Raw genomic sequence first — 23,724 nt, forward strand, 5'->3', positions numbered from 1 at the left:
ATCAGGGGATCACATTCAGCCAATGATATTTATTTCTCAGTTAATCCTAACATTTAATTCTCAACAACTGGGATGTCTCTCACCACCAAACTTCTCAACATAGTCATCTTGATACATGAAGGTCATTGAGATGAAGTCAAAACTATGATCCCTTAAAGCACTTGCCACAGTCTGTTTTTACCATCTTCTTTAATACGATTGTCATAAGGGCCACAGAAGGTCTCAATAAGAAGGATGTTCTTTACATCAATTACTGCAGAGATGGCACTTTAAAGCAACTATAGTCCTATATCAAGATACTTGATTAACACATCAGGGAGCAGCTCTTCACTAACAATGCTGCCCCTGTTGCCCAAATAGATTCAGCCCTGCAGTTTATAACTTTTTGAGACAGCTGAATTCTTAATACCAAAAATCAATTTGACAAAGACAGATATCCTCACCCTACCACCTACATCTCAGAAAGATTACTACCTGCCTTGCATCGTCATCAATGAGACAGAGCTGAATACAGTTCACCAGTTCAGTTACCTAGGATACATCATCTTGTCAGATGCTAAGATCTATAAAGATGTTGACAATATACAAGCACAGGCAAACAGTGCATTTGTCAGATTGTATAAAAGAGCCCAGAACATCAAGTATCCAATGAGAATCTCAAAAATCAGCATGTACACAATTTTTGAGAGGAGTTAATGAATTATATTGAGACCAATACTTAACTGATACTTTATCTCATCATCCCAGGAGGGATATAAATAAAAATTGACCTCTGCAGAATTCTGACTTGGAATGTAAAGATATATGACAAAAACTGCAAAGCATTTTTCCAATGATCTAATTATTCTGCCAGCTCATTGCATTGAATAATAATAACGGTAATAGTAGTAGTAGTAGTAATAATAATAATAATAATAATAATAATAATAATAAAATGTTGTTGTTGTTGTTGTGAAAGACTAAAACTATAAAGTTTGTTTATTGATCAACATGAGTATTCCTTGTGATCATAATATCTCGGCAAAAGAATTTGATAAGCTCAGAAAATGTAAAGACTTGCTTGTTGAAATTGAAAACATGTGGTTCCTCAGTACCAGTGAATGTAGAAGCATTAGGAATGATCAAAGAGCACCATCTGAGCGTGATTGTTGCCAGAGCACCAGCTGTCTGGCTTCCATGCCAGTGGCACGTAAAAAGCACCATTTGAGCATGATCGTTACCATGGGCACGTGAAAAGACATTCGAGCAAGTTCATTGCCAGTACCGCTGGACTGGCTCTTGTGCAGGTGGCACGTAAAATACACCATTTCGAGCATGGCCGTTGCCAGTACCTCCTGACTGGCCTTTGTGCTGGTGGCACATAAAAGCACCCACTACACTCTCAGAGTGGTTGGAGTTAGGAAGGGCACCCAGCTGTAGAAACTCTACCAAATCAGATTGGAGCCTGGTGTAGCCATCTGGTTCTCAGTCAAATCGTCCAACCCATGCTAGCATGGAAAGCAGACGTTAAACGATGATGATCATGATGATGATGATCGTTGGCTTACCATCCATGCAAGAATTGCAAAAGATTGTTTTAATTTGTATGTCACACATATTGAGAAGAGCATTGTCGATGTGAGAACGATTATCACCCATGTATGTTTTTTTTTTGGGGTGGGGGCATAACTTAATTTTATTTGGGAAATGAACAATCTGACCTGTTTAGTTTAATGGCCTATCAATGTATACAATGAGTTTCTTTGTCCTAGGTGTCAAGAAGACACTCAGCAAGAAATGGAGACAAAATTGAAAGAAGAAATCATCATCATGATCATAATAATAATAATAATAATAATAATAATAATAATAATAATAATGATAATAATCCTTTCTACTATAGGCACAAGGCCTGAAATTTTGGGGAGAAGAGGACTAGTCAATTATATCGATCCCAGTGTCTCACTGGTACTTAATTTATCGACCCCGAAAGGATTAGAGGCAAAAATCTACCTCGGTGGAATTTGAACTTAGAACGTAGCGATGGTTGAAACACAGTTAAGCATTTCAACCAGCATGCTAACGATTCTGCTAGCCTGCCACCTTCATTATAATAATAATACTGATAATAATAATAATTATAATAATAATAATTATAATAATAATTGGGGTTTGGATAATTCTCCTCTGGAAACATGGGTGCTTAGTTCAACATCCTTAAACAACACTTATTCAGGGACCTTTGAGTGGGATGGGCTACTCGACCTGAAGAAAATTCTAACTGGGCCCCACCTGCAAAGTCATGCATTGTTAATCTTGATATGAGATCACTATGTCACGCACATATGGTTGTGATGCATGTGCTTGGTGTACCCTTATCAGACGGGTAGTCATGATGGGTATACTGGGCTTCGTATATTTTACCCCAGTGTCACTTTGATGGCATGCACTGCTCTCTCACTCAATAATAATAATAATAATGATAATAATAATAATCAATTTCCAGTTTCGGCATAAGGCCAGCAAATTGGTGGGAGAAGTTTAGTCACTTATACTGACCCTTGTACTAGTCTGATATTCTATTTCATTGGCCCTGGAGGAATGAAATGTAAAGCTTATTTTGGCAGGATTTTGACTCAGAGCGTAAAAAGCCAGAAGAAAATGTTGCAATACATTTTGTCTGACACTAACAATTTTACTAATGCGCCACCCTTATTAACAGCAACAACAAAAACAAAATCAATTGCAGCAGAATGAAAAAAAGAAAGAATATATATTGCAACATAGGACAGCCAACTAAACTAATATTTAGCTGAGAGTAGGTGGTCATTAGGTTGGAATTAAATAAAAACTAAGGCTGGTTTTATTTTAACATACACACACATAGTTACACAAAACATATAGTGTGATTGTTGTTGTTGTTGTTGTTGTTGTTTTTCTTGTGTTCCTGTCGTTGTCATAGTAATCTTCTTTGCAGATACTACTATTGTTGCTATGGTTGTGGTGTGCTTGTTGCCATGTTTATTGTTGTTGTTGTTCTGTGTTTTGTAATCGCTGTTCTTGTACTTACTGTTATGGAGGCCATCATCACTGTTGTTGTTGTTGTTGTTGATTATAGTATTATTGTTATTGCTGTTTGTGTGTTGTTTGACTTAAAACAAATCTCAACACAGAAGTAGATCACTTTCCAATAATTTCTAATAGAAAAATTCACTTATCTGTTTCAGATACTATCACAATGGTGGAGGCACAGTGGCTAGTAAGTCACATATATGGCACTCAATGCTACTATGTGTGGCTCTCAAGATAATATTGGATTTCAGCACTACATTTCCTAAAACCCTAAGCCCTAAAGATGCAGGAAGAAAAGTAACTTAGAAATATATATAGAAATATATACAGGGTGTCCCAAAAGTTACTGATGGGTTTCAATTTTTAATAATTTCCTTAACTTCACAAATAAATGCACAAAATGTTGATACAATATAAAGGACATAATAGAAATTAATATGCACAAGTCAAATTTTGCAACACCACTACATCACATAGGAAAAAGGACATCGCTTAAATGGCAGCCATTTTTAGCTTTGCACACCCGTGCTCTTTCCAAAACTTGCCCCATAACATCCTCAAGAATTTCATACAGCACTTCTCTGATTTCTCTATTGATATTCTCCTTCAGTTGCACCAGTCTCACAGGCCCTAAAAATGGTATTTGACCTTTATCTGACCTCACCCTCTCCTAAAAATATTTTTTAGAGCAAAACTAAATCTGTATTCTTAAGTATTGTTTGTTAAGCTATGTTAGATAATATTTCTTTAACATTAATTATTGTCAGATGTACAGCATCAGAGGATTTATTAGGATGTTGATTGATATGTAAATGGATTGACAACAATATATTTCTTTATATTTTAGTGAGGTGAAAAGGCAATGGTCATGACCTTTTACATGGCTCCCAAGACTGGTAGGGAGAAGGAAAGACAGAAAAAAGTATTTTCAAATCGAAAGTCTGGCCTGAATGGTTGCAACAGAATTGAGTTCTCAGCTAAAGACTACTAACATGTCCAGTGGTGGAATTAAACCAGAGATGACTAATTAACTCTACCACCCAAGTAGGAGCTCAGAGCAGTATTTGAGCACAGACAATTGAGAACTAGAACAAATACTGCAAGATAACTGGTCTCACAGTTCTGCCAACTTGCATTCCTGGATCGTTACTGTTTTATCAACTATGAAGGTTAACCTCAGAAAGATTTGAACTCAGAGAATAAAGAACCAAACCAAATAACCAAATCCCATGAGGAATTCCATACCACATCCTGATGATTTTGGCTCTCTGTGACTTTAACTGTAATAAACATGACTGAGACCCAATTAATCTGAATGTTAAATCCTTCTGTTATTGGAAGAACACAGGCCATGTGATTAAGATTCTCCCTTTGCAGCCATGTGATTTGGGGTTCAGTCCCACTATGCATCACCTTGAGCAAGTGTCTTCTGTTATGGCCTCAGGATGACCAATACTTTGTGAATGAATTTGGTTGGCAGAAACTGCATAGAAGCCTGTCATATTTATGTCTGTGTGTGTGTATGATTTGTACTAGTGTTTGTCCCTCTACTGCTTGACAACTGGTGTTGGTTTGTTTACATCCTTGCAACTTAGTGGTTTGGTAATAAAGACCAATAGAATAAGTACCAGACTTTAAAACATATGTACTAGGGTCAGTTTGTTTGACTAAGTCTTTCAAGGCAGTACTCCAGCATGGCCACAGTCAACTGAGTAAAACAAGTAAAAGATGAAAACATATTTATAGTCTAGAAGTTAGATGAAGTAATTAAATATTATAGAAATACATACTCTTTTACTCTTTTACTTGTTTCAGTCATTTGACTGCAGCCATGCTGGAGCACCGCCTTTAGTCGAGCAAACCGACCTCAGGACTTATTCTTTGTAAGCCTAGTACTTATTCTATCGGTCTCTTTTGCCAAACCGGTAAGTTACGGGGACGTAAACACACCAGCATCGGTTGTCAAGCGATGTTGGGGGGACAAACACACATATATATATATACATATATACGATGGGCTTCTTTCAGTTTCCCTCTACCAAATCCACTCACAAGGCTTTGGTCGGACCGAGGCTATAGTAGAAAACACTTGCCCAAGGTGCCACGCAGTGGGACTGAACCCGGAACCATGTGGTTGGTAAGCAAGCTACTTACCACACTGCCACTCCTGTGCCTATATAAAACAATTAGCCTACTTACCTAGCCAGAGATGTGGCATTATTCAAAAACTTAAACAATGTGAAGCGCATTGTAACTAGTGATGTATAACAACATCTGATAGTCTGATCAGTACCATGATACTATGATACAGAACAAATACAAATGAAGACATGCATGTAAATCTTAAACACTGATACCTAGGTATAAATACAAAACCAAACCTATATATTCACATGCATAGATAGGACGGTGTTCATTCTGTTTGGGTCTGGTTTTCAGTCTGACAATAACTTAATCCCATCCTCCCTACCATCTCAGAGACCCTAAAACAGTATTTGACCTCTGTCTAACCTCCCCTTCGCCTAAAAAATACTCTTTAGAACAAAACTAAATCTATATTCTTAAGTATTGCTTGTTAAACTATGTGGTATGGTACATAATTTTTCTTATACATTAATTACTGTCAGATGGCAATCATTTTCCAGTTGAATAGAATGGATCAACATAAAGTGAAATGCTATGATCAAAAATACAACATGCACCCCAGTCTGGGTATTGAACCCACAGCAGTATGATCATGAGCTGAACATCTCAACCACATGCATACCATGTATACAAACACACAAAACTGAACCTTACCATGTGTTCAACAGCAGAAAGTATCTGAGCAAAGATGAATTTTGCTTCAGGTTCCGTTAGTCGCCCTTCATTCGATAGTTTGGTAAAAAGCTCTCCACCTGGTGCATATTCCATGATCAAATGTACCTTGGCTAGTGTTTCTACAACTTCATATAATCGTATGATATTAGGGTGCCGTAGGTGTTCCATAATTTCAATCTCTCTTGACAACAGGCGCTGAGTTTTCAAATCAAGACGGGTTTTATCCAAAATTTTTATTGCAACTTTTTCTATAAAGATGAACAAATAATAATAATAATAATAATACCAAAAACATATAATGAAAAGAAACATAACAAGTAACTGCAGAATATGTGGCGATGGACAAGAAACAATAAATCATATTATCTCTGGCTGCCCAGTCTTGGCTAAGAAGGAATATATTCACAGACACGACAGAGCTAGGACTTATATACACTGGAAGCTATGCCAACACTATGGAATAACAACAGAAAAAAGATGGTATAAACACACGCCAGAAAAGGTCACAGAAAACGAGAAAGCAACCATACTCTGGGATATGCCAATACACACAGATAGAGAAATTAAGGTTAATAGACCAGATATAATTGTCAAAGATCATGAAGGAAAACATGCTTTCTAATTGATGTATCAATACCAGCAGATGACAACGTTTCCCTAAAAGAAATGGAGAAACTTTCAAAATACAAAGACCTGGAAATAGAGGTAACTCGAATGTGGAATCTAAAAACAGAAACAATTCCTATCATAGTAGGTGCCTTAGGTATAATAAAAAAAATATTCAGACAAATACATAACAAAAACACCAGTACTTACAAATATATATAACATACAGAAAATTGCACTACTGGGCACTGCACACATCCTACGCAAAACACTTTCAATACAGTAACCATAAGAGCATCACAGCAAAACAAAGCACATACCCAAGGCACACAGAGCTGCACTCAGTAGTGAAGTGAAAGCACGTTATAAAAATAAAACTACTGAATAATAATAATAATAATAATAACAATAATAATAATAATAATAATAATAATAATAATAATAATAATGATAATATCAATAACAATGATAATAATGATGATGGTTTCAAATTTTGACTCAAGGCCAGCAATTTCAGGTAGGGGGCAAGCTGATTACATCAACCCCAGTGTTCAACTGGTACTTATTTTATTGACCCTGAAAGGATGAAAACAAAGTTTACCCAGTGGCATTTGAACTCAGAACATCAAGATGGTCAAAGTGCCACAAGACATTTTGCCCAGTGCCCTAACCTTTCTACCAGCTCACCACCATAAATAATAATCATTTGAAATTTTTGCCACAAGGGAAGTTTGGGGGAGGTGGGGATGAGTCAATTACATCAGCCTTGATGTTCAACTGGTACTTATTCTATCGACCCCAAAAGGATGAAAGGCAAAGTCAACCTTGGCAGAATTTGAACTCAGAACGTAGTGACAGGCAAAATACTGCTAAGCATTTTGTCCAGTGCAATAACGAATCTGTCAGCTCGCTGCCTTCACCACCATAAATAATAATAACAATAATAATAATAATAATAATAATAATAATAATAATAATAATAATAATAATAATGATGATAATAATAATAATAATAATAATAATAATAATAATAATAACAATAATAATGATAATAATAATAATGATAATAGCAATAAGACCTTAAGTAGTTGAGCATGACCCTTAGTGGCTGGTGATATGTGCATCTCTGATCATGAGCAAGAGTAGTAGGAGAGCATTATAGCCATGTGTTGAGAGGAATTCTTTCAGGTTTGAATAATTCACCTCTGGAATCATGGGTATTTTGTTCATCATCCTTATACAACCCTTATTCAAGAACCTTTTGAGAGGGATGGGCTACTCAACCCCCAAAAAATTCTAACTGAGCCCCACCTGCAAGGTCACACACTGTTTATCTTGATATGAGATTACCACGTTGCGCACATATGGTTGTGATGCATGTGCTTGGTGTACCCTTATCAGACGGGTAGTCATGATGGGTATAATGGGCTTTGTATATTTGTACCACAGTGTCACTTTGGTGGCATGCACTGCTCTCTCACAAAATAATAATAAATTGTGGAAAATCATCTGAGACAGTTAGACATATAAGTAGTGGATACTCAAAACTAGCCCTAAAGGAATACAAAAAAACACCATGACAAAGTAGCAGTGCAAATACATTGGAAGTGGTGAAAGAAGTATGGGCTAGAATGTTCCAAGAAGTGGTATGAGCACCAACCTTTATCAGTAGCAGAGAATGATCAGGTGGGATATGGTATTATATACAGACAAAAAGCTGCAACAAAACTAACCAGATATCACTTTCCTACTGAAGGTGTCCAAAAAATGGACTTGCATCGACGTAGCTATACTTTCATACTAAAATGTTGTTAAAACACAGTTAAATGAATGAATATAAAAGTGATAATAATAATGATGATGCTGATGAGGATGATTTCAAATTTTGGCACATGGCCTGCAAGTCCCAACGACAACAATAATAACAATAACAACAACAACAACAATAATAACCTTTTCTACTATAGGCATAGGCTTCGGAATTTTGGAGGGAAAGGGTCTAGTTGATTATATTGACCCTGGCATTCAATCGTTGTTTATTTTATCCACCCTGAAATGATGACAGGCAAAGTTTGCCTTGGTGGAACTTGAATTCAAAACATAAAGATGGACAAAGTACCACTAAGCATTTTATCCAGCACGCCTACAAGCCTGCCAGCCCACAAGTACCAGTTACGCATTGAGGTCGATATAATCGATTTAATCCGTTTGTCTGTCCTTGTTTGTCCCCTCTGTGTGTAGCCCCTTTTTGGCAGTAAAGAAATAAGATGTTATGTTCCAACACATCAAAAGCAAATTTTTCCATGTACATGTAAAATGCTACTGCAGATCCAATTTACTATTTTGCTCAAATAGAACACCAAAAGTCTTAGATGGACCCCCAGAGATCATGTGGACCCAGGCTGAGAACCACTACTCTACAGGAACCTGCTCTGCCTGCCTTCCCCAGGTTCAGAATCCTGCGAACTGCATGGCAACCTCAAAAGTGCAGGTGGCATGAAAAAGCACCCATTCCACACTGTAAAGTGGTTGGCTCTAGGAAGGGCAACCAATCATAAAAACAATGCCAAAGCAGACATTAACACCTGATGCAGTCCCTGGATGCTAGAGGAGGAGGAGGCTGACGATGTTGATGACGATGATGATGATGATGATGATGATGAGGAGGAGGAGGAGGAGGAGGAGGAGGATAGGAGGATGGTGATGATGATGATGATGATGTTGTTGATGTGTCACCTATTTGATGTAAGGCCACCAAATTAAGGACGAGAGAAGGTAGAAGTTTAACAAATTGATTGTTCAATACATGACACATACACACTTCCTTTTATCAAGCTTCAGTAACATGAAACGAAATTTTTTTTTGTTTTCCTTGGCAGGATTTCAGTTGAAATTATAAAGGCACAATTATTTTGTTTCACACTCTACTGATTCTGCCAATCCATATTGGATTTCACTGACAAAAAAAAAAAAAAAAAAAGAGAGAGAGAAAAGCCCGTATATTTTTAGTGTAAGGTGTGAAAAAATGTCTATCAAATTTACCCCCCCTCCCCGTATTTGACAATTACTTTCTGATTTTTGGGGTGGGGAACCCATAAGAATGAAAGACAAAAATTGACCCAGTTGGTAATTAGAATTCAGAACATCAGAGAATGTAACAATTGTCACAAGACATTTTACATTTCACCTGACACTATATAATCTGTATCTCACTGTCATCCAGACATCAGTACTAATAACAGATTTTTTTTAAATCTTCACAAAGCTTCATCACATTTACTAAAAGAGGAAACAGTTGATAAAATTAACCTCAGTACTTACAGCATCAATGTATCCCCACCAGCCCTACATCTCCAGGTGGATATCTAATACTATACATTTTGATAATATACCCACTCTACTGACAGAGATATGAGTGCATCTTTTCCCTGACTTATGGTCTCTTAGACAATTCATATACATATAAAAAACAAACCTGTCTAATGAACAAGAACATGAAACTCTGAGTAACAGTTTTTGTGATATTTTTGCTGCTTTTTAATAAAGTGTATGTGTGTGTGTGTGTGTGTGTGTGTGTATAAAATGTGTATATGTGCTTCTTTGTGTTCATGTGCTTCTTTGTGTTCATGTACACATTCCCCTACTGTACTCCTTGACAACTGATGTTGGTACGTTACTATATAATGATAATAACTTGTTCTTTTTTTTCATTAATCTCAGAAGTCCTGAAAAGAGTTCTAGCAACCTGCCCTTCCTCTGATTAAGATACCAAAACAAAAAAAAAACAAAAACATGGTAGTGGGGCTGAGCCTAAGAGGCAAATTCAATTGTGATGGGATTTGAACTCAGAACATAAAGGAACATCAATCATCATCATCAGCAGCAGCAGCAGCATCATCACCATCATCATTGTCATCATCATCAGCATCATTGTTTTACCTTCATTTTTTATGGCATGGTTTCGGTTGGATGGTTCTGCTTCAGCACAATACAGCATCTCACCACATGCTACTAAATATTGATTTCTAACATAGAAACAAAGCCATGCATCGTATTGATCCACAAATTATATTGATCCCAGTACTTACTTATTTATAAATTTTATATTATTATTGATGAGTAACAGCATCAATAGTTACAGTTTCACAAAGTGTCACTCTTTGGTTCATTGCATATAAGACAAGCGAGTGTCAGTAGCTTGGAGCAGAACAAATACCGCAAGGGACTTTGCTTGAAAAACACTGATTTTAGAAAATTACTATTTTTAAATCTCACAGCTATGTATATTCAGCAACAGTACTTTGTAGTAAAGATTGTTAATATGCAATTCTAAACATTTGGCTATATGGTGAGTAAGGTATCATTTTTTTAATAATACCTTTCTTAGCATATAACCAAAAACTTAGAATTGCATATCAACTAGGGGCTAGAATTGAAACATATGTGTAGGCTTTTTCACATTTTTTTTTTGAGTTTTACAGCTTATAACTTATTTGTATTTTTATGTTTTTAAAAATTTTCAACATCTTTATATCATACAAATAAACTGCTGAAACCATGAAGCAGCCTGAATTACAAGAAATTGAAAGAATTTAATTATTTTGTGGCTTACTACATGGATAGTAAACTCATAAGCTAATCCATCACTGTCACAGTTCCTCATGCAATTCAAAATATAAGCCTTCTTTATCTACTCTTTACAAATTTGCATGGAGCATTTTATCTTGTTGGCCAAAAGACTCTGAGAAATAATGTACACAAAGCAACAAAAGAATACATGTGTCCAATCCGCCCTCGCCCGCGCTCGTCGAATCGACCGCACCACCGCCCTCTCTCCTCCCCCACACCAATCCCCTAACCGTACCCCCTTCCCACTCCGTTTCCACCCCGCCACCCTACCCCTTCGTCGGAGGATCCTACGGGCCTTCCGTCGCCTCCAGCTCGATCCCACTACCCACCCCATTTTCCCCAACCCACCCCTATCCGCTTTCAAACGCGCCCGCAACCTACGCGATCTACTGGTCCGCAGTACCTTCTCCTCTTCCTCCCCACCCCCACCCGGCTCCTTCCCGTGCTCCAGATCCCGCTGTCACACCTGCCCCTTCATCACCAACACTCTGTCACCGGATCGAACCTACAAACACTTCACATTCCACACAGTTTCACCTGCACCTCCTCCAACCTTATTTACTGCATCAAATGTACCCTATGCAACCAACTCTACGTGGGGCAGACGGGCCGCCGGCTGGCCGACCGTTTCACCGAACACCTAAGGGACGTTCGGCTAGGTTCGGACTCCCCTGTCGGCCGTCACTTCCAACTGCCCAACCACTCTCCCTCTAACATCTCCGTTTTTGGCCTCGCCCTGCACCATGGGTCCACTCCCTCGCGACTCCACTTGGAGCAACGCTACATTTTCAACCTCAATTCTTCTTTCCCCTTCGGACTCAACACAGCCTTCTCTTCCTTATGACTCTCCCCTTTACGTCCCTGCAACACTTTACATAATTTTTTTTTTTTTTTTTTTTTTTAAACCCCCCCCTCGTCCCCCTTACATTATATCCATTATTCTCTTGTTATTAGACTTACTTTTTTCTACTTTTTATCTCACCACTACCTACACGCACAAATACCCACACACCTTACATATATACCGCCCACATACATGACAAACATACATACGCGCCCTCACACACACATAGCCGAACGCACATATATACACACACACACACCCATATATACGCGCACGCCTACATACACAGCCGCATACACATGCACACACATACACACAGGAGTGCACACACAAAATGACACACATACCTGGCACACATACGCACGCACACACATAAACATACACATACACACCCCTCACATACATAAAACCACACACACACACACATACACACATACACGACACACATACACATATACACACAGGCACACATACACATATACACACATGCACACACACCTCTCACATACACAATACTCACTCATATACATAACACATACGCACGCACGAAAACATACACAATATACACATACACGCACGCACAAAAAATATACACACACGCGCACACGGAAACACATACAGACATACATACACACACACACACACCCGTACCTAACACTCACAATCCCACACACACACGCACATCCACACATATACACACACACGCACACACCCACATACACACACACTTCTCACCAACACTACACACTCACACAGACACGCATACAATCATACACACATGGGCATAAACAACACACGCATATACAATAGCAAACGCACGCACACACACGTACACAGCAACGCACATACACATACACACAAACACACACGCACGCACAGAAAACATACACATACACACACGCGCACATACAAAATACACACACACACGTACACGTACCTAACACCGACAACCCCACACAAACACGAACACACACACACCCAAACAACCACCTGTTGACCTTCTACCTACACTGTCTACAGCGTCCACTAACCAGTCCTGCTACTAATTTCTTCCACTACGTCATACACACACACACACACACACAAACACACTAACAGATAAACCACCAAACCATGCACACACACACACACACACACCTACATACGCGCACACACGTTCTGTTATCACACACACACTCGCAGACTTACGCACGCGCACCGATATTCATCTCCCTTTTTCACTCTCCCATCTTAGAAAGAACTTTTCCCCCACCACCTCCTCTTCCGGTCTTTTCATCATGTAACCTCGTGGGCATCGGTACCATTTTCCTCTTTCTCCGTTCTTCCATTCTCCGAACTTTCCATCTTTCCGACGAAGGGCTACGCCCGATACGTCATACACTCTCTCTTTCCTTTCCTGAGCGTCCAATAATACTATCCATATCACGTCCTCACTTTGTTGTTTTTTTGTTTTTTTGTTATTGTGTTTTTGAACTATATATATATATATATATATATATGCATATATGGGCACAGGACATCACCAACTGTAAACAACACACAGTACAAAAGCAAGCGAGTTAAATTTAAATACACAAACAATGAGAGGAAAGAAAATTGGAAACAGGACAAGTAACACAAAGAACGACCCTTTATCAGTTGTCGGTTGTCTATCTACAAACCATTTTGAGCATTCAGCGACAATATGAATCTTTGAAGACAGTTGTTCCCATAACTTCCAAAATAACTTTTGGATTTTATGGAAGGTCAAAGTTGGGAACAAAAACAGGACAGTGGAGACATACAAGGAAACCCATCGAAAACAAACATGGAGGGTCGTTAGACCAGAACGAGAGGAAAATAGTGAATGCTGGAAGAAATATTTTCTTTGAAAAGAGGAAAGATAGAAGAGAGGGATGGAAGATGTCCAGTCTTTAGAAGGTCACATAGGAAAAGAAAGATGGTCATGTGAGGAAAAGAAAGTTGGACAATGGTCACATGTGAGCAACGTGAGGCAGAAAAGGAAAAAGAAGGGGAGAGAGAGAGAGAAAGACAGACAGAGAGAGAGAGACAGACAGAGAGAGACAGACATACAGAGACAGAGAGACAGACAGAGACACAGACAGACAGAGAGAGACAGACAGATAGAGAGAGACAGACAGACAGAGAGAGACAGACAGACAGACAGACAGAGAGAGACAGACAGACAGACAGAGAGAGAGAGACAGACAGACAGACAGACAGACAGACAGACAGACAGACAGACAGATAGAAAATGGTGAGGGTGAGAAAAAGGGAATTAGAGAAGGATGGGGAGAAAACAGTATAGTCACATCAAAAAGGTTAAGATAAACTTACTTGGAAATGGATACATGGCATTTATACATACATACATACATACATACATACATACATACCCACTCAGGATTCGCTGTCATACTCAGTGCTCTGAGTTCAAAACCTACTGAGGTTGATTTAGTCTTCAAGGTTAATAAAAACATACCAATCCAGGATGGTAGCTTAATGGAACAATATGAACATTCAACCAGATGCATTGTGGTACTTGTTTTCACTCTTTACAATCTGAGTTCAAATCCTACCATGTCCTACTGAGGTAGTAGACTTAAACCATCACTCAGTTTAACACCAATGCTTTGCACCTTACCTTTAGTGTAGTTCACTCTGTTGCATCATTTGGGCCATGCCTCCAGTTTGAGGATACCTTTCATCAGTCTTGGAAGACTTGCGAAGAGTCAGAAGCTGAAATATGTCCCATACATATTTAAACTAACCAAATATTTGTTTATTTTCCATCACTGCTTTGCACTACTACTTATGTATTTGATCAAACCAGGCAGTCTACTAGCACAAATCAGTAACTAGTATTTACAGATTTATTATGAAGCTAAGGCTTTCTGTCAGCTCAGAATTACCTTTCTTTGGTATCCGCTACTGAAGATGGTAAAAGAGCCAGAAATGTATATCTGGTGGTCCATTTTTCCTTCATGGTAAACTGCAGTGTAATTGTCTTTAGAAGCTGACCCAAATCCATTTCAACTAACCTAAAGTTTAGAAATAATACATTTCTAAATCTCTCAGAGAGATTTATGCAGTAGTGATACGATGAAGTAGTTGTATGCTGTCAACTTAATGTGACAGTTCCCTGAAGGGAATAATACTACTGTTGGTTAGACCTAGGAAGCTGCACATTCCTGAAATGTGTCAAGGCCGACAGGAAGCGGTGCAGCTTCCTAGGTCTAACCAACAGTAGTATTATTCCCTTCAGGGGACTGTCACATTAAGTTGACAGCATACAACTACTTTAACCTAAAGTTTGTTTATTTTTCCATCACAACTTCATGGTACTACTTATTTAACTAAAAAATTTTTTCTGAAATATATGTAGATTGTAGAACTTACCTTTTACCAAAGTATGAATGCCAAGCTTCACTGATGAAAAATTACCACTGCCCAATTCTCCTCGGATCCGATAAAAACCAATCCTCTTTCCAAGTGAAAGTTCTCGGATGAGTTTTGGATTTGTTTCCAAATCCGTGGATATCCTTTCAAATGCTGTCACCCGTCTCTCGGGTGGTTTCTGAATCATTGCAGTTTGCACAGTTTTGTGGTTGTATGACTGAGTTCGACGTGCTGCTGCTACAATAGCAGATGCTGTACTCGGTGGCATTGTTGAAGCTTTAGAATTAGCAACAACTAAACTTGGTTCCATGTCTTTTAGGGCCTCGACATGGTTATGGATTTTTTTGGTTTCGACGCTAGTCCTACTGTTGGGCCGCTTTACGGCACCATCCAAAGTAATGTTATCTTGCGGTGGTTGTCTATCAATGATGTTGTTGTTATCATTGCTGTTGCAGCTGCACTTGTTGCTATAAGTATTACTCTTACTCTTGAAAGAAACTTCTGCACACATTGGTTGCACCTGATTGTTGCAACAACTGTTGGTCTTGTTGCAACTGCACATGTTACTACAACTGTTACTACAGCTGCTGCTGCCATTACTGTGACATGTAAACTTCCTCACCCTTGTTGAAGTAGAATTATTATTATTATTATTATTATTATTATTATTATTATTACTATTATTGTTATCATAATTATTAGCAGTAGTAGTAGTATTTGTGTTTGTTTCTGTGGTAGTGGTGGTATTAATTGTAGTTGTACTTGGTGTTGGTGTTGGCGTTGAAGGGGTTATGCACCTTTCTGGTGCAGATTTTGTAAGTGATGCATCTGTCGTTGTATAACTTGCTGCAGACTCGGACAAGTCACACAAATGCTCAACATCGTTGCACGTGCTATACATGTTACTACTGTCACTGTTAGTGTTGTTCTTCTTCCTCATGCTACAACTACTACTACTACTACTACCACCACAATTAGTACCGTTCCCATTAATACTACTACTACAGCTACTACTGCTTACGTTGCTGCTGCGGACACTATTATAGTTACTCTCACCACAACTACTGCTTCCAATACTGTGGTCATTGCCGACATTGTTGTCAGTGTTGTTGCTGTTGTTATTGTCTTTGTTGTTGACGCTGTTGTTGCTTTCGTTGTTGTTGTCGTCATTATTGCACCGACTAACGCTACCGACATTACTGATGTCAATTACATTATTTTGGACATCTTCACTATAACGGTCAGACTCCAGACTTTCATAATTGGAGTTCACACTCTGGACATCTGCAATGTTACCACCACCACCACCACGACCACCACCACCACCGCCACTCCTACCACTATCACCACTCTTACCACTACCACAACTCCTACCACTACCACTATTTCTGACCTCTTCCTTTGGTTCTTGCACACTCCAACCCCTACCACTACCACCACTTCTACCACTACCACAACTCCTACCACTACCACTATTTCTGACCTCTTCCTTTGGTTCTTGCACACTCCAACCCCTACCTCTACCAACAACACTACCACCACCACCACCATTTCCAACGCCACCACCCACAACAACATTACAACTATTCTTAACTCCCCCACCACTACCACTACCACCACTTCTTTCTTTTCCTCTTCTTCCAGCCCCGCCTTCCCCCATTCCACCACCGCCTCTGACCACACTTTGAAGTTTGGCTAACATGATTCAATCTGGTAATTGGTTGAGGTGCTACAAGACCAAGACTGGCCATAGGATGTGTCCAGTGTAACAACAAACCGGACACAGCACCTCTGACAGTCACACCAGCCAGTTCTGCAGCCAGGTGCAGTAATATTGGTTGATATAAGGGTACATATTTGAGGCATGAAGCCACTGTCATCAATAACTAATGATGACCTCAATTATCTGAAATATATACTGAGCTCTTGATAACTATATATACATATACATACACACACACATCTCTCTATCTCTCTCTCTCTCTCTCTCTCTATATATATATATATATATATATATATATATATATATATATATATATATATATATATATATATGCCTGCTATTTCTTATGCTTTGTTATAAGAGTTTGTGCGAGTAGTTGTGCATGTGCATGAGTGTTTGTGTGTGTGTGCATTTGTGTGTGTGTTTGTGTGTGTTCAAATACACATATATGTGTGTGTCATGCATTCATATGTAACTAAGCTTGCGTATATATTTGTCCACAAGGTTGTGCCATCAGTGCCTCCATATTTACCACAGCAGTTCACAAAACCTGCAATAAAGAAAAACCAGAAAAATATAAATATATATAAAGATATACACACAGACATGGGCGCTCACAGTAATATATACATACAATCGTCATCATCATCATTTAATGTCCATTGTCCACACTCTGATAGCTTCTCAAATTTTATGTCAATGATTGTACTCTTCTCTGCACAGTTTTCTGCAAGCACTATGGCAAAGTTTTCATGCACAAAGGCCCACAAGAAACACCATCAAAAATCGACACATTGTCTGTTGTTAAGAGTGTCATAATTCTATCCAGATTGCAATGCCTACACATTTCATCCATTCAAATCAAATCATCAAATCCTTATTACCATGATAAAACTCATTCTTCATTCATATCAACTAAAGAGCAAAAACCCACTTAGGTATATATATATTGTCCCTTCTGTCTGCCTCAGATACATCCTATGTTATAACATACAATAGTAGACTCACTGAACTCAATGTAGAACTTTTTAACCACTTGGAGGAATGCACTGCTGAGCAATGTGTCCCTACCATCTGACTCTCAAGCAAGAAAGATCCCTGTAGAAATGCCAAAGTTCAGGAAGCCTCTGGCAGTTGCAAAACAAAGCTACTGCAACATTTAATGTTGTTACGGTCTCGTCCTTAGCCTTAGCTCAGCAGTACACTGCAAACCTAAAAGCATACATCAAAGATCAAATCAACAGTATAAAAGAAGTAGATGACAACAGGCAAATCAGCACAGCATGGAAAGCTATAGACAACTTGTTTAGCTGAAAATCTAAGCTAGTATGAAAAATAAAGACAAGTAACTCACAAAAATGACTAGCTGACTGGAAATTCCACTTTAAAAAGCTGCTCAACAGCAGTCAACACAACTCCCACAGACAATTTTGTTGTTACACTAATTTTGCCACATTTACACAGCCAGCATCTGATAAGCTATGGAATATTTGAAAAGCACCACAACTGTCACATGATCTAATGCTATGCCTGTTTTGTGCTACAGTAAAATCTATTTTGCTCTGTGGTCTTGAATACTGGTTTCTCACAGTACCCAACAGTGCTCACAAGACAACACATACATTCAAATTCTGCTCAGGGCCTTCAACAATTCTTATACTGACCTCATATCAAACAAGTCACTACATGGATCTTTACTGTCCATCAGCCAGATAATCAAACAAAGACAACAATAATTCACAGGCCACTCATTTTGTCAAACAAGTCACCCTGTCACAGCACTTTTCTTTCTATAACCCCATGGGGATGTTCAAGCCTGGTGGTCAGATCCACATGACATATGTCAATGAATTTATGCAGAACTCAGAACTGTGCCCTGTCTCAGAGCTGGCATGCGTAATGTCATCTCGCATAGCCTGGAGAGAAATTTGCCTTCGACTTGGAGTCAATGTTGACAAGTGATGCAGAATGGGGGGGGGAGGTTGGTGGTGAGGATGATGATGATGAGAAGAAGAAGAAGAAGAAGAAGGAGGAGGAGGAGGAGGAGGAGGAGGAGGAAGATGGGGGGAAGAAGAAGAAGAAGAAGAAGAAGAAGAAGGAGGAAGATGGGGAAGAAGTAGAAGAAGAAGAAGAAGAAGAAGAAGAAGAAGAAATCAACTTTATTTAGCAGCCATGGATACCTCGCAAATCCGGGTTATTATGACTGAATAATCAAATGTGATAGTTGTGCCGGTTAAACATTCAATAATGCAAGACTAGTATTAACATTAAGATGAATATTTAATCTGTACGACTTGTACACCTAATTGTGTGTGTGAGCATGTGCGTTTGTGTGTAGTTAGGATTTATAAATATAGATTGATAGACAGATATTCTATATAAAAACCTCATACACACACTTATAAATGCATAGAAATACCCACCCACACACACAGAGGTAAATATTTTATATGCACAAACACACACACAGAGGTAAATATTTTATATGCACAAACACACACACTAAGGTAAATATTTTATATACACAAACACACACACGTATGTGTATGTCTTTATATACATATATGTATACACATACATATACGCATGCATATACACATGTGTATATATAAATTTATCAATCTCTCTCTATCTCTCTTCCCTCCCTCTCTCTCTTTACATACATATGTGTGTGTGTGTATACATATGCGTGTGTGTGAGTATGTGTGTATGTATATATATATATATATATATATATATATATATATATATATATATATATTTGTGTGTGTGTGTGTATATATATATATATACATACATACAAGTGCAATAACCAATGGCAGTGATTCCATAAGTAAATAAGTTAACCTAAAGTTTGTATAAATTTATCAATCAACAGACAATAAAACCGTATGAGCAGTAAGGGAGAATAAATTGAAAAAGGAGAGGATAACTAACTCTACATACATAATTTTTGTTTTATGTTTATTTTGTGTATTGTATATTATACTTTATAGTTTATATTTTCCTTTTCTGCATAACAACTATATATCATTGATATAATTGATACTAAGCATTAATAATAGTGCAATATATATGTGTGAGTATGTCTGTGTGTTGTAGCACTGGTACAGAGTGGGAAGGACCATTGATCAAATAAGTATTGAATACAAACGTTGGCTAGAGAGGATATATTTATTATCTATCGGCAGACAGCTTTCTTTGTTTCAGCAAATCTAGCAAAAATATCTAGTCATTCTTGCTAGACATACGGAGATGGACTGAGCAATTGTTTAGACTGATTGCTAACATATTTCACACACACACACACACACACACACACACACACACACACACACACACACACACACACACAAACACACCTACACACACATGCACACACACGCACGCATATACATTTGTATGTATAGCTATATACATTTATATTTATGTGTATATATACATACACACACATATACATATATATATATATATATATAACATAAATAATATATAAATATATGCATATATACATACATATATGTACATACCTACATATATATGTATGTATGTGTATATATATATATATATTTACTTGGAGAATGGAGCAACAAATACAAGAAAAAGCATTTTCGTTGGACTAGATAGCCGTTGTTTTATTATGTGGAACTTGTGAAATGAGTCAGTGTGGAGGTTTAGGTTATGTAATGAGTCATTTTGTATATTATGTCTTAGTCACTTACGTACGTTTCGATGCAGCCAGTAGTTTGGCCGATCTCTTCAGAGTGTTGAAGGGTAAGGATTGAGGCAAACCTACCACTTACCTATATATATATATATATATATATATATATATGAGTACAGGACATCAAAGAAACATAGACAAAATGAGAAACGAGAACATAAGAAACAAAAACATAGAAAACAAACTTTCTTCGAACAACGAAAGAAGCAAAAAAACAGAGAAACGAGACAGGCAACATAAAGAACATTCCCTTCGTTAATTGTCCCGTTTTATCTACTCTGCGTTTTGAAGGTAGGGACAAGACGTGACTTTGTTACATGGGCATTTATTATATGATCGAATGCCACACACCCATTTCCAAGTAAGTTTTATCTATATATATATATATATATATATATATATATATATATATATATATATTTATAGGAAGTTAATTATATGGCCAGTCATAGAGTGACCAATGGCTTTTGTGAGTTAGAATCCTCCTAGTGGACAACTGGTAAGATTCCAAGAGTTGCAGATGGAAGTGTGGGGCAGAGATTGTGTGGATGTATGTTTGTTTCCATTATAGTGGGCAATGCTGGAAGTGATGTTATCTAAACAGGAATAGCTTACTTTAACATTATGGGAAGTGAAAAATTTATAATATCCATGGGTTCTAGGGAAATGCTAGCTACTTAAGGACAGGAAGCTCTTAGCTATATTAGCAGAAACAATTGGTTTGAATGGAAAATTATAACAGATTATCTTTCTTTTTCTAACTCACTTCAGGTTTGTGGGGGAAGATGGGAGTCCTTGATATATACAAACTTAACAGAAAACAGTATGGAGACAAATGCTTAAATCTAATGCTTAAATATATTAAAATATCAACACTGTTGTGCCTCAGAATAACAAGGTAATGTTTAGGATAGCAGATCTAGTTCAATCAGAGTTCAACCTGTCTCTTAGCTTACATATATATCCCATACGGCAATGTTTCTAATAATAAGTAAATGCAGTTAAGTCAGAATTAAAAGTATGTCACATAGATATAATAACATGCAGAGGAGCAATGATACTCCCTATCATGTTAACCCTATATTTATCTTGTGATAAACAATTATATCAATTAGGAATATAAATCAGAGCTGCACGTATATTTTATGTCTATGTTATTGAAAGATTCTCTTCATTTATTGATAGGAAATTCAGATATAATTTGATCAAAGACTTATTATTCAAATTGTAGACAGACCAAACAGTTTGGCTTTGAGTTGTTTCATAGTATATTACATCTCTCTCTCTCTCTCTCTCTCTCTCTCTCTCTCTCTCTCTCTCTCTCTCTCTCTCTCTCTCTTCTCTCTCTGTATACATATGTGTGTGTGTGTATATATAAACACATACACCAACATATAATTTAATATATATGAGTGTGTGTTTGTGTGTGTGTGTGCGTGTGTATATATGTATATATATATAGAGAGAGAGAGAAAGAGAAAGAAAGAGAAGGGGATATATACATATGCACATACAAGCACATGCATATATACAGTGTGCATATGTACACACATATATTAGTGTGTTTGTGTTCGCGCACACACACACATACACATGCATGGACTTACACACATATACCATTCAATGTTATATTCTTAAGATAGTAGGGAAATTTTGCATGATATTTGGTTGCTACATCTTGCAAGTGGAGTTATCCTGTAGATGTTTTCTTATTTGCTTGCTGAATAAGGCATACAATACTGCAAGGGAGAGTTCCACATATGAAATATATATATACGTGATAGTGTCTCATACATTTAATATAGGATGATGAAAAATTTCAATACATATATATTGAATTGACAGCCATTTAAAGGAAGTGATAGAATACCTCACGGTATTAGCTCCAGCCTTGTGCACTCAGAGTTCAAATCCCACTATGACCTGTTTAGATGGTAGAGCTAACCCATTACCCAATGGATTAAGACCAGTACCAAACAATCTGGGTGCAATTTGTTATTGGCTGTCATCATCACCTGACATTCTGGGTGCCACTCTGTTGCAAGCATTCGAGCTAGAACTTCAGTGTGAGGATGTCCTCTTGATCATTCTCACATGCTTTGTAAAGGGTTTTGGGCATTGCATTTCCATCTGCATAAAAATGTGTGCGTGTGTGTATTTATTTCAATGTATCTTCACATTATGGAGGCACGTGGCTTAGTGGTTAGAGTATTGGACTCACGATCATAAGATTGTGGTTTCAATTCCTGGACCAGGCAATGCATTGTGCTCTTGAGCAAAACATTTCATTTCACATTGCTCCAGTCCACTAGGCTGTAGAAATGAGTACCACTAGCAGAGGCACTTTGCTTATTGGTTAGGGTGTTGGATTATGAACTGTAAGATTGTGGTTTCAATCCCTGGATCAGGTGATTGATTGTGTTCTTGAGCAAAACACTTCATTTCATGTAGCTTCAGTCCACTCAGCTGTAAAAATGAGTTTAGCCTGGAGAGAGATGGGCTCCACCAGGCTTTCTTGCCCTAGATATGCTGCATGACTGTAGTGCCCCAACAACCCCCAAGGGGTTAAGGGATTTGTCAATCTTCACATTAATACCTTTTGGCCAGCAGGTGCACCTGTCTGCACATCCTAAACAATACATCTCACACATCAGCAGTTCTGATGTTTGAAGCTCTATGGAATAAAAAGTACTTTGCAAGAAGACAACATGGATTGGCTTTAGAAAGGGGATCCAATTGTAGAATACTGTCTCAAAAAGCCTTGTCTAACCTGCACAAACACGCAAAAAAAAAAATAGACATAAATATAAAGTTGATGACAAAAATCATCATTTTAATATTAACTTTTCTGTGCTCAAATGGAACAGATGAAATTTGTTGAGTCAGATTTTTCCATGGCGGGATCCTCTTGCCGTAGCCAACCCCCAT

The 23,724-nt window shown here is 37.8% G+C and overlaps 1 protein-coding gene across 1 annotated transcript in view; it reads right to left on the bottom strand.

Annotated features, from left to right (window-relative positions):
- LOC106869295 (uncharacterized) overlaps positions 1–17,369 on the bottom strand; it is a 21,144-nt gene extending 3,775 nt beyond the window's left edge. Inside the window, exons 1-2 of the mRNA XM_014914971.3 lie at positions 15,350–17,369; positions 5,851–6,119 (exon numbers count right to left, since the gene is read on the bottom strand). Coding sequence (XP_014770457.2) covers positions 5,851–6,119; positions 15,350–17,051 — 1,971 coding nt within the window. The 5' untranslated portion in view covers positions 17,052–17,369. The remainder of the gene's footprint in view (positions 1–5,850; positions 6,120–15,349) is intronic.
- Positions 17,370–23,724: the final 6,355 nt, after the last annotated feature.

Source organism: Octopus bimaculoides, chromosome 10 (genome assembly GCF_046866305.1).
Source record: "Octopus bimaculoides isolate indiv1 chromosome 10, ASM4686630v1, whole genome shotgun sequence".
In the NCBI taxonomy this organism is placed as follows: domain Eukaryota; kingdom Metazoa; phylum Mollusca; class Cephalopoda; order Octopoda; family Octopodidae; genus Octopus; species Octopus bimaculoides.